Genomic DNA, 13849 nt, shown 5'->3' on the forward strand with positions numbered 1-13849 from the left:
ATTTGATTGTGGACAACAGAAGACGCCGGCAGGATAGCGAAACTGCTGTCCGCAAGCCAAGTGAGGCGGATGAGAACCCGAGAAAAATTCAGAGATCAAACTGTCACCGCGGAAACCTTCGTTCTAACATTGAGCTTTAGATTTTCGTAGCTTTCTGAATGACGTTCCAATATAATATCTGCACGCCCATATCCGACTCGTTGTCTTTTGTTTTCTTCTCACGCCCAGAAATCAGTCATAGCGGCGTGAATGACATTCCAGGAGAAAGCGTCTCCACCTACCCCATTTGCTACAGCTACACGCTCTCCGTCCAAGTGTGTCCTCCATCCCTTTTCATCCACGCGTCGCATTAGTTGTATCTATTTCGTACGCAAACTCATCATGTACAAACACATGCGACGAAGTTTGGTCTCGGACCTCTTTGAATGCCGTACTTTTGGTGAATGGCAGTTTTTAATTTTTGCGGATGTATTTATCGAGTAATATCATTGTGTAAGAGCGAAGAAAACTAGCAGTCACTGACTTCATTTCATACGTATTCAATGCAATCCTGAAACGTAGTCTTAAGGAGAGTGACTTTAATTAAGTCAAAATTCAATCACGTCTCACGTATATACAGGTTTCCTTCTAGGAATAATTTAATAGATATAATTTAATTATAAAGACTCCCAGGATAATTGACTTAGCTGACCGAAGTTATCGAAAAAACAAAATAATATTTTTCCTACATCTCCGACCAGAAGTAAGTCAAACCACGTTTTAAGAGAGACTAAAATGTAGCATATAACTCTAATGGGGAATCCAATGCTGCAAGATTAGTGAGTAGCAATTATATCTAACATGAATCTATAGTCTGTCCGAACTGGGAAGGCGGGTAAAAGATTGAGGCACCTCTCGGGAGCCCAACCATGCCTGCCGTCCTACCGTGCGCCAAACATTTGCCGGGGTCCAAGCGACCGCGTGGCCTGTAATGAATCACAAATCGCACTCCACTCTGAAAAATTATCACATAATAGCAAGCTTAGCTTGTAATTTATTATTTGATTTCTTCGTGTGATTCACGAAAAAAGAGTCTACACACGACGGAGTAGGTAAATTAGTTGCGTAACACTTAGTGCGACGCTTAAAAAAAAGGAAAATACAATTTTTAGCAATTCCAAGTTTATGATGACAGGTAAGAAAAAATCTAAAAATCAGCGAGGATGAATGACGGCCAAATTGTAATTATCCACTTATTAATTGTATACCTAGCATGCAAGTAAAATTTTACGGATGTCGTAATTTATATAGGCTATCGGAGCAATTACCGTAGAATCAATACCGCATTCCAATTTTCATTGAAGTCTTCAAGATACGTTTCTTCCCCTTAAATTTGAAGTGCGTGTCATTCCGGGCATTCGTCCGCCTCGCGGCCCCTCGCCTCTCGACACGTCATTTCCTCCGATGCAGACAAAGGAAGGTCACGACGCGCGGTCGCTCCGCACACTTCCACACGCTGGAATGCTAGCGCTCTGCTCCGGCCAGATGAAGAAGTCGGCTGCATTCCACATCGCACGGAATCCCGCCAGCCCGTCCGCTCCCAAGGTGCATCGCCAATCAATAAGACCATTCCCCTCCCATTCCAACTCTCTCTTTATGACAGGTTTCAGCGGTTTGCAGAGCGACATAGTATAACAGGGTGTTTCGGGAAGAATCTGCAATACTTCTGGAGGTGGTAGAGGAGACAATTTTGGCAATTTTTTGTCCATATCTTACGTCTTTCGTCCGTATCTAACGCCAGATCTTACTTCGTCTTCACTTTCTGGCCTTAAATGCAGCATGGGAAGCTGCATGCGTATTGTAAAACGCCCAAATGCACAACAATGAGGATATTTCACGAAAAAATCTCGCAAAAACAGCCTACAATTCAACACCGCCTCATTCGTTTACCGTGTGTGCTATAAGAAAATAAACACTGATTTGGGCCCGTGATGGCTGCCGACGACTTTTAACCTATCAGAAAACCCCATTGTTGTAATCGGCAAGTTTAAATGATGGTTATATATGGGGCCGCAATTCCTTAGCTACTGAGCTACGGCAATGCTAACATTTTTTGGATGCACATTGCGGTACCATGAAAACAGTTTTTCTTGGGAAGATATCCAGCCTTTTCGACATTTTATTCAATACTCTTGTTTTTTAAGGACATAATTAAGGTTGGACGAAAATATGCGATTATAATTTTCTGAAACAATTATTCTCAATACGGTTAAGATTGCGCAATCGTATTTTTGATACTCGCTTATAGCTCTCGCTTAATTAAGCTCAAATATTAATTTTACGTTATTCTAGTAAACTATCTGATTTATCTGGTCCTTACCATGATGGGCTCAGCAGTTTTTCCATCTATTTACTTGTCTCCCTGGTTGACGGCAGCCTCTAAGGAATTCCTTTTATTACAATAAAAGTAAATATGAATCATCCATTCTTAATACGTCCCAGATATATTTATTAATCTTACGTCTTTCTTCATTTTCTGCCCTAAAATGCGGCCCAAAAAGATACATGTGTCTTGTAAAACGCCCAACAGCACAACAATGACGATATTTCACGGAAGAGATCACAAAGACAGCCCAGATATTCAGTCCTTGCTTATTTGTCTACCATGTGTACTATACAAAAATAAACACTGAATTGAGCCCGTAATGGCTTTCGACGACTTTCGGCCAATACCCCATTGTCGAAATCGGCGAGTCCAGCTGATGGTCATATATTATAATTCATAGCTAGGTATATTGCTTTGAACTGGAAATGCTAGCTCGCGGCGAACACTTATAATTACCGAACCGCAGCCGTTTTGCAAATCCAGAGGATGGGGGTCCCCCTAAAATGCTTACGCCTACGCCTTAAGACCCAGATTCACCTCCTGGGGGATTAATGGATGACAGCTGCTTCCAATTTACCCCAAATTTATCACCACGATTTCGTTTACACCATCCGATTCACCCCATCGCCTTTAATAATTGTTATTATTAATCACGAATTTACTTGGCGTTCTCCTATTTGGGAAGCCATAACCGTGTCCTACTAAAGATGGCTTTAGAGTTATCTTGATTATGTACAGGCTGATGTGGCACTTCAAATCGGTTTAGTTAAGCGATTCCCCTCGCGAAAAACGTAAAAAAAATAGAATAAAATAAAATTACTTTGTTCTATTCGACACTTTATTTTAAATAGCACGACCCGGGTTTCAGCATCTCATGCTATCATCAGTACCACATGAGATGCTGAAACCTGGGTCGTGCTTTTTAAAATAAAGTGTAGAATTGAACAAAGTTATTTTATTTTATTCTATGATGAAGCAGTTCCACAAAGTAACGCCTGAGACCGTGTCTTATAAAAATATACTTTATCAAGTTACGGTATTTCGTATTTCCTCGGAGAAAAACAAAAAAATATGCTTCAGCAAGTTAGTTTTACAGACATAAAATGCAGTTTCAATGTGAATTATTGTGGAGCATCGTATACCCTACCCTGTAAATCAAATGAAAAAGCACTGGACTTCTGATTAGCATCGTACAATACGAAAAATAAGATTGAAAAGATATATGAGAAAATTAAGGAGCCTTACCGGTTAAATGTAAGGGAGGAAGGTCTGTATTATCATTTTTCTGACTTGATGGGCCAGTAGTTAGCGAAGTTAGTCATGGATTTAGAGAGGGTAAAATTCTATGATAATTTTTATTTTGCGACTTCCACCACTCGGAAATCTCTTGAAGTTCCATATTCCAGTCATCTGTTCTTCCATTTAATACAGACATAGTTTTCTTTACGATAGTATTTATAAATATGGATATTCAGAGAAGAGTGAATACCATTGTAAGAAATGAGGGTCATAATTATTCTTCTCGAGAAATAAGAGTGGCAGCAATAATTAATCATCAGCCAACTGTATGATACACCCTCATGTTCGCTGACGCGATAAAGCCATTCGAAACGAGGGAAGAAAATCTTATACGCAGTGGTGAATGTAAAGATATACTCTACCGAAGCGTGGTTCACGACCCTTCTTCACTTAATATTTCGCTTAAAAATAATATCTGAAACATCGCTTATTCTGTCCTGTGAAAAAACATAAGATTTTTAAGGTAACAATGACAAGATCAAAAAATCTCGTGTAACGAGTGATTTAGACCCCGGTAGTCGCAAGGAGTAAATTATTTCTCGTATCTCGTAGATCAATTGTTCCAAACACGCCCATCGTACATAGTGCATTATTGTGGTTAGTTATTTGATTCCCTCAATAATTAATCGCGCAACTTGTACTGATGAAAACAAGTTTCTTTGGAAGTCTTCGAACTGAAAGACATAAGAGCTCCGTCGATGGAAAAAATAAGTGCTTAAATCTACAATAAAATAGGAATGACTTTTCTCCGTCAAACATGCGTTAATAAGCCAGTCCTCATAAAATACTAGCCCACTTAGAATTATTATGCAGCCAGCAGCTTTCTTACCGCGCCTCTATTATGTGCACGCATTAATTGTCACTGGCTTCATACACACGATAAATATCGGAACTGGCACGAAGCCTTTCAGTTAATAAAGTCAATTTTGAAGCTCATTTCTTCTAGTTATCAATGAGACGGACAAAGAGGCTAATACTTGGCTTTGTACTCATGGTAAATAGTGTCGCGTTTTATCCAGACTCGCTGACATTTTCCTTCCAATGAGATGTTTCATAAAGCCAATGGGCTGTCGCTTCAACGGAGGACAGTGCATTTTTTCTATGGGCCCATTACGACTTTTGGCAAGCCACAGGCCCTATGAGGTCCATTCTAGTGGAGTTGAGAGACTCCGTCGAAGGAAGGGCAAAATTCAATGGAAAACCGTTCTAGCTTCCTCACCTCTGGCTCTCGCCGCGCAATAAAAACGAGTGGAACAGCACGTCATGATTTATACATGACACACTATAAATTCTTCCACCTTTGACTCTTACGGCAACGCCCTTTTATCCATGACTCTTACGCGTACAGTTATACTACAGACCATTACTCAACGGCTAGCGTCATTGATGAAGTCGGGTTAACGTCCTCGCCTGCCAACCGAAAGGTAACGGGTTCGAATCTCGCCTAAGTGGGATTGCAAACAGCTAGAGAATTGATGTATACGTTTATGTAACACGTTTATTGTGAGACTGCTGTCAACCAGCCTAACCATAGCTTACCTGATGAAGAAGAAGGCAAAACTGTGAGAAAGGACTTAAGTGTCCTAAAATCGCGCGTGAATAAAGACATCATTATCTTTATTTTTATAAGTGGAAACATTTTCTTCAATATGAAAAACTGTTTATGATTTTCTTAAGATATTTTCATGTACAACACCTCATTTCTTAATTTTCTCCTAATCTACCTAAACAAGCTACCGCTCGTCATCAGATAAATAATAGCATTATTTGACACCGAGAAATTTCTACGTGCTTTAAATAGACTAATGCCTCGGTGATACATCACTGAGTGACATACTTTAATACTCTGCGAGGAGAAATCAAAATAGCTACAACTCTTCTTGTGAATCTAAATTGCAATCCGCTTCAATAGGCGTGTGGCGGAAGGACTTTAGCACGAAGCGTTAACCAGCACGAGAATACCAAAATAATTAGGTACTCTTTGTCCAAGTTCGGCTGAATTCAACCTACCGTTTGATGAGGTCCTTGATAGTTCGAGGAAAAAACGAGTTCCTACACTAAATCGTTCCGTAAAATAATTTTCTCATTTTGTCATTGATTTTGGACCTGGACTTATAGCGCAGTTATTAGATGATGATGTAGTATTTTTAAAGATATATGTTCCTAGTTGATCAAGCAAACTAATCCCGGCACACAGCGTACGAGTCTCCAGCGGCTCTCAAACAAGTTCGTGTAAAAGCTTTGTAACACGCTCTGCGTGCTCCTCTTGCAGCAGACAAAATCCTAGCGATTTCCTTTGTCTCCAATTAACCCTTCGACCTCCACCCCTCCCACTCCACTCTCAGCTCCCCTTCACACAGCCTCTTTCCGCTACTCAGCGCTCTCCACTGATTCCGCACCTCGACTGCTGGCTACACACGAGTTGATTCAATTAAATCCTAGTCTGAATTATTTTAAACCTGTACTCGCGGTGGCGTAACCTCGGTCAAATACATGACCATCATAAAAAAATATTACGGTTTCAGAAATTCATAGGAAGATAATAGGTGGCGGAGATTCTCCAGAGGCTGCAAGACCCCTGATTGAGTACTTTGAGGAGGGCACTTGAAGAGCAGTACTGCGTCCGTCGTAAGGGACGTTTAGCCGTGGCCCCCTTGGCGCCTTCCGTTAGCAGTAGGAAACTGCCGACGCCGGGTTTCTCTCTTCTCGAGCGCACGTATTGAAATTTATCAATTATGTAAAAAAAACTGTTTGAAACGAAAAATGCGAAAATTAAATAAAATAAATTGTATGTAATTCTCTTTTCCTTCAAATCATGTTCAAAACAGCACCATTTCTTTATGACAACCCTGTTTATGCTAGATTGCTCAAGTTGGCTGCAAAGTAACTAAGAGCCGAGGTCAACATTGAAACCCTATGCTAAGTGCTAAAATAGGAAATGGAAAAAGTCAGCAAATGAAAAAGATTATCATTACATCCTGATTTCTCTCTTTCTGTGCGAAGCTTCAATTTATTGGAAATAAAATTTCCAATCAAATCAATCTACACGATGCAAAAGCTATTCACCGAAGAAGGTAGTCAACCAATTAAAACCATTATGAGATCTCGTATTTTTACCATTAATCCCATTCACACGCGCAGAAGTATTTGGCGCTTGTTCACATTTATTCCGAGAGTACTGGTAGCATACATGACCGGCAATCGGTAGACCCAGGTTTGAATATCGGCTGAGCCAAATGATTAATTCATGGTGAATAAAATACTTGGCGCAAATAACCCCAAGTGCTTGCCACTTATGATAATTCGATAAAACTAATGGGACTCAGAAGATGAAAATTGTCGTAATTCTAATAAGGTGTGACTTTAATAGCATTTAACTTGGACGTGTAAGGCCACAACTTGAACTTAAACGAACACCTAATATTCACGAAGCCTTAATATTTCAGCAATTTTCAGAGAGAGAAAGTTGTTCTTTTCGTCTTGACGCACACGTCTTCCATTCTTTTGCCGTTTCTATTAGTGAGATTGAGACAGATGGAGAGAGGGAGGAGTCGCAATTAGTCCTCGAAGAGACAAGCAACGTCTTAATTCGTGAGATGAAGACGCAAGAGAGGGAATGAGATGAAAGAAGTAGAAGCGAAATAAGGCAGATGGACTCTTAGGCAGATTTAAGCTTTTATTACTATTTTACGCTTTATTTTTATTTTTTATTACTATATTACGGCAGATTTAAGCTTTTATTACTATTTTAAATTCCGTGAGAATAGTACCAAAAACGGTTAAGGCGAAGCATGACCAGGATGAGATGCGCGCTAGGCTAAAGCCCGTATGACACTTACCAATTTATTGGCCAATAAATAGGCGCGCAATATTGTTTAAAATATTGGGCGTTACGTAAAGTATGACACGTATCAATATTTACATCAACATTGGCCGAAGTAGTGTTCTAATGTCCCGCTGGAGAACGCCATTTTATTTCGATGATTTTACGTTGCATAAGCATTCGTGTGATTTGTACGCTTTTATCAGTATTGAAACAACTTCTTTCGTCCACATTTTAGAAACTTCATGCGAATTTTCGGAACAAATCCAATGTTTTACAGCCAAACCTGATGCTTTGCGAAGAGCTTCTTGTTTTGGCCGCTAGGAGTCAACATAACTGACTTCTGATTGGAGATTGGCCGCGAGAAAACAGAACCTGTTCTAAATTACAAATTGGGTTAGAAATTGTGCCCAATATTGTGAAAAGGATATAGGACTAGAAATTGGTGCGTGTCAGTTGGACTACAATCCAATATCCAATGAATTGGCCAATAAATTGGGAGGTGTCATACGGGATTAAGATTGCTTGAGCAATTGATAGTAAATATCTTTCATTGGAACACGGAGAACATCTTACTAGAACCTCCTTTTACTTTCAGGCCGGGCGGACTTTTTTAAAATAATTATCCTAACGAATTCGTACGGGAATCCGTTTTCCCCTGACAATGCAGGGCTCTAATACATGCGAGGCGGAAATTCTGTTGATATTTATAGATATACTCCCATATTTATCATACGTGCGTGTTCTTTGGTTACATATTTATATTTTTGCTTTGTGGTCCATGGATATCTTCTTTCCGGTGACTAATGTAATAAAAAGTTCTGCCATTTTTTGCGTTGCCCCTTTTTTAGGTGGTAATAATAACCAAACAACTTCGTTTGAGCATTTCCTTTGTATTTGATAACAGCCGGTGTCCTAACATCCCCCGCCACATGCTTATTGCGGCAGCTTGCGGGGTAGTAAATAGACGTAGATGAGTGCGCAAATAAGTATATGCTGCCCATGTGGCAATCCCAACACAACAAAACGAGAAAGTGCGACGAATTGCTACATCCCTATTTCGTTCGCTTTTTCAATCGAGCAGTCCGTGACATCAAGTTTGGGTCCTCGTGGCAAAGCCATCAAATTCTCCTTTGAGCTTTGATGCGGTCAATCATGGGTTTTCGGAAAATTACCCTCGCCAGAGTTAGTGACCTTTTTTTTTACCCTTGTTATTTCGGGAGAGGGAATTTTGAAAGAAACACAGTCGTGTTTCATACCATGGCTTAATCATTTGTTGTACTTTTCTACTAGCGAAATAAAATTAGCGAAACAATAATACAAACGCCTTTTTCTTATCTGCAACAGTAATTTATCTAAGCATGTACAAGTGGATGCTTTTATATTCGTGATTAACATCGTTACACCGATCACCTTGAAATTAGGCACAATTATGCATTTTCTCAAAAGTGATGTTTTTTTAACATTTATATTGCATTGCCAATCGAACTCTAAGATCCAAATGGTCCTCCAACAAGTTGTCTATGCTGCATTGCGTTTGGTGCAGCGGTAATTTGTTTTTATATTTAACAGTGCATTCGATAAAAATAGAGGACTGGGATTGTTTCCGGCGGATGGCTAAGCAATTAAAGTCTTCATTCTCAAAATCACTTTTTTTACTCCCCTTAATTGGAGAAAAATTATATTTATACCTTAAAATCGCAATATTATCATTATAGATTAGCTATAACAATTATTATTGGCAATTTTTAATAGTAAAATTTTATTGTTATTTCTCCTAAAAGTTTAGTGCGAGTAATTTTGCAATATAATTCTTTTATTGGGTTCAATATCGGAAGATTATGCAAAAAAACAATACCCCTTTAGGTTAAAATGTTGTTTTACATATCTAATGAGATTAGAGAGGTATAAACGGACAGAATAACGGATGTTGGGATTTCCTAGTCTCCTTTATTAATTGATAAGTTAATTTTTTAAATCTCTGCCCAGTTTTGTGAAGGAAGACAGCTTTTTTATGAGCTAATTCCTCTCTTGTCCCGGCTAATTCATCTACATCTTAATAGCATCCAGCAAGCCGCCGACACCAGCCATGTCAGGACACCAGCCGTGAACAAAAAAGAAACAGAAAAGAAGATGCTCGTTGGAGATATGTGACTACTGAGTCCCCGCTGGTATTTATGAAGTACATCATTGTTAGGAGGATAAATAATTGCAAAACCTATCCGCGGGGCAAAATACTCATCTTTTTTTGTAAGTTCTGTTAGTCCCAGAAATTTAGTGACCTTATAAGCTGAAAATTGATCCGTAAAAAATAAGCAAATACCATTAAGGTAAATGCGATTGAATGGCAATCATGAACCGTGGAATCATTAAAATGACGTATTTAAATACCTGAAATTCATTGTTTTTTAATTTTTTTTATTTCGGAATGATCAGTTTAACAATACTATCCCGTAACTGACATTTTTAGGAATGAAAAATGATATGGGTAAAATACGATATCGTTCCCTTAATTCTCCTCAAGGTGCAGATTCGCAGGCGTTTCAATTTTAAAATACTTATGTGACTACTTCCTGTAACGAGAAGTACTCCAAGTGTTAAACAGAGAGGGAATTGCCGTAAAGAATGCTGTTCTAATATTCATATCGTCATTTCAAGGTTCGCCAATTTAATGTTTAAGATATTCATGGAGGATACATTTCCCAAATCTGATATCACCGGGTCATATTTCATATTTTTAACCCAAACAAAAGAGCCAAAATGAGGAACAAGAAAATTCTACACCAGTTACACAATGCCAGATAAGATCTATAATTTTCGGCACATAGCTGACAGATTCGTGGCGTGGATTTGAAAAAAACTTATTTCAAACCATCGAAAGCGCGGGGAAAAGCCATAGTGGCCACTTAGGATGAGGGAAATGCTTCAAGATGTTGACTTTGAAAGGGAGACCTAAAGCGAGAATTTCACATCCAAAATCAACAAAATTGGAGCGTTCTCACTTCCAGCGGAACGCAGTCACCCAAACATTCAACGTTTTTAGAATATAAAGATTGACATTACCTCAAGCGGAGTCCATTACATCTCCAAGAAAGAACGAGTAACATGGTTTATGCGGCTTCTGCTGATGCACTGTGTGAATTTGTGAAAATGATTAAACGCTGAAACAAAGGTCTTTAATTAATGACGATGTCATAAATGATGCTTAAACTCTGTTTTCTCCGAAGAAATAGAAGTAACTGAGTTGTAAAAATTAAATAAAAATGTTTTTTTAAAATAAAGAAATTAAATCGACCAAAATGACGACGTGGGATGAAGGCTTAAGGTGCAAATCTGAGTGAAAAATTACAATTCCAAGCTACAACATGTAACGTGTGCTTTGAAGTCGAGCAGTTAGCTTGTACTGATGGCACTGTGATCAGCAACGATTATCAAAGTGAGAATTATTCATAATAAATCATTTGCCCATATAAGGGTTTCACTTGATAGCATATCGAAATTCGATAAGTAAGTACAAAAAAAATCCCAAAATCTACTCCACATACTAATGAAAGATGTAGGAAAAAATATAAACAAATTTTTCTTCGCTCTGATTACAAAAGAAGTAAACGAAATGTTTTTTTTAAATGAAAATTCACATTAGGCCCCTTAGTATGGCCTTCGAGAGAGTTTAAAACGAAGCAATTGAATTATTAATCTGCTTGGGCGGGTTCTTTGATGCATTCCAATCCAACAATAATATATATTAAGCTGGAACAAGTGAGCATCGGTGATTTAAAACTACAAATCAACAATCAATCTGAAACACATAATAGTACTCCAAGCAGTGCGTTACGCAGGTATTAGTGCGTGTGAATCCTATCCGCAAACACAAAACTGAAGAAAACATCGACGTGGAATGTGATGATCAGACCTTATTGTGGAGTCTCCTCCACTTAAAAACTACAATAAAACGGCAATAATAAGTGATGCGTTATGGCATTACTACGTGAAGTTCTAGCAAACACTTATTAGTAGACAATTTTGAGACTGGATAAGTCTAACTCCGAAAATCCGTGGTCGAAAGTGGAAGGATAACACAGGCGGGCACTTGTTTACGATTACCGTCGCCAATTATGAAATTTGTTATGCATTTTCAATGAATTTGGATTCTAGAAACAGTTATCTGCAGTGCGTAATAGAAGGGGCGTTTTCTCTTCCTCGACGGAGCTGGTGCATGGGCTGCGAGTAAAGGAAATTCGGCGCTCCCAGCTACAAAAAATGTCGAATTCCCTAATATGGCTTGGAATTCCAATGTTACACTTAGGTGGTCCGCTGGTCAATATTTAAGCATGTGCTCATTTTCCACTACCCTTTTAAACATTTTGCTACCCCAATTAGATGCAATCACATATGTAAACGATTGGGGGTACTTAACTGGCGCTTCGGCGTGTGATTGGACAAAAGACGAGCAAGTGATGGTGGTGAAGTCAGCGGGTGGGCCTCCAGAAAGCCAAGGGAAGAAATCAGAGCGGAGTAAAAGAGTGAAGGAAGGTGCTTTACGTGCATTACAGCTTCCGACCGCTCTGCATTTTGCTCAGTTCTCTCAACACATTACTTCATCGACATGTATTTCATGATCGCGAGATAAATTGAGGCCTAAAAGCGGTTACTCGCTCGTCTGGTGCCATTTCTGAAAGTTCGGAGAGCACTTCCATGATTTTTTTTTCCGTTTAGCACAATAGATAGCTTTAAAATTTCTATTGCGAAACTGCCTTAAATCTTCTTAAATAATTAATTTTTTTCTCGATTATTACCCAAATAGACATCCGCAAAGAAGCTTTACAACAAAATCTTTGAAAATGGCTAAAACCTCACCTTACCAGGGATCAACTTTGATTATAATGGAACCCTAGCCAAAACTTAAAACAACAGAATAGCGAAAAATGTAGGCCGGAAACGGGATCAGCTGAAGCCAAACAGTGGCTTCCCAAAATGGTCAACTATAACATGTTTTAAATGAGAAAATGCGTAAAACTGGAACGTAGGAATAGCTTTTTGTTAATTGTTTATAATCTAAAATAGAGCCTCAGTGAATGTCAATCCATATCAAGTTCAAGTCAATTACATGAGCTTAGAATAAATATGATTTCATTTACAATGCATATCAATGAACCGAAATTCTCCAGATCCTTCCCTAGATTACCGGTTGGATAATATCTTGGATTCACTCGTAGACAGGTTACCGGCATCCCATTATCAAAGAGTTCAGTGACCTCGGTGCGGACTAAATATCGCGCAGTAGACTCCGGGAGCTCCGATGTGCACCGCTAGCTTCGATCGTCGCCGGGAGACTTGAACGCCCGCGCCTCTTTTCGGGTGCGACGCTAGAGGCGCTAGTGGCGCGCATGAGGCCTCCCAAAGGCGCTCCACCCGAACCACGAAAACAACAATAGTTGGTGACGAAATAGAGGAGAAGAGAATGGAGGTGGGGAGGGTAGTGCTGGGCCAGAGAGTGCGACGACATTCGAAAATAAATGAATGCTGTCCCGCGTGTGAGAGCGGTAAACCATGCCAGGCATAACTAATTAGAAAGCGAACTAGCGTGCAAACTACTCAAATTACAAGAATACTTTATAGGAATTGATAATAGAAAATACCTACAGAGGCGGACCCAGCTTCGTTAAGCACCTGTGAAATATCATCCACGGCCCAATTGCTATCCATGGACGCTGACGCGCATTTGTAGGTGGGTTAATCAGTGTAGAAGACATTTTTTAATCCGTTTGAAACTAGTACAACTATCATTCACACTACAGCAACTACTACAGCACTAGATTTACAACTTGATATTCAAACTAGTATTTTACGTCTAAGAGCGCGTTTCCTTCACGTCAAAAAGGAATTTCGAATCCCACCAATAAAAATGTTTTCCCTTCCTGGGTCAGCCGCTGGCTGGCTAGAGAGTAACAACAATTCAATTTGACTCGCTAATCGTTCCATCTGATAACTACGGATGAGGCGAAAGGGATAGGGAGATAAACGAAAGGAAATAGTAATGTAAATGTTAAGAAAGAATGTATAAGAAAGAAAATATATAGAAAATATAAAGAAAAAATTGAATGGAAGAATAAAAATGTTTAAAGAGATGCATCATCCCTGTATGAAGCAAAGGGTAAGACACTCACCAACGTTTGTGCTGCGCTCTGGTGCTGGAAAACGGAAGAGGATATTCTTTAGTGTCATGTGACAGACAGGAAGATAGAGACAGAAAGAGAGTAAAGATACAGAGGCGAAAGGATAAGAGAATAAAGAAGGAGATAAACGAAGGCCGAAATCATTTCAAGCAGTTTTATTCTCCATTATCGTAGTACTGCAACACT

The 13849-nt window shown here is 39.2% G+C and overlaps 1 protein-coding gene across 3 annotated transcripts in view; it reads right to left on the reverse strand.

Moving 5' to 3' along the window:
• Positions 1-13849, reverse strand: part of LOC124169758 (sodium/potassium/calcium exchanger Nckx30C-like) — a 262408-nt gene that overhangs the window by 181880 nt on the left and 66679 nt on the right. For 2 of the 3 annotated variants that reach the window (XM_046548466.1, XM_046548464.1), the window contains exon 2: positions 13655-13678. The exons of the other annotated variant lie outside the window; for it this stretch is intronic. In XM_046548466.1, coding sequence (XP_046404422.1) covers positions 13655-13678 — 24 coding nt within the window. The remainder of the gene's footprint in view (positions 1-13654; positions 13679-13849) is intronic. 3 annotated transcript variants of the gene reach the window in all.

The sequence above is a fragment of the Ischnura elegans genome, chromosome 12, assembly GCF_921293095.1.
Source record: "Ischnura elegans chromosome 12, ioIscEleg1.1, whole genome shotgun sequence".
Classification (NCBI taxonomy): Eukaryota; Metazoa; Arthropoda; class Insecta; order Odonata; family Coenagrionidae; genus Ischnura; species Ischnura elegans.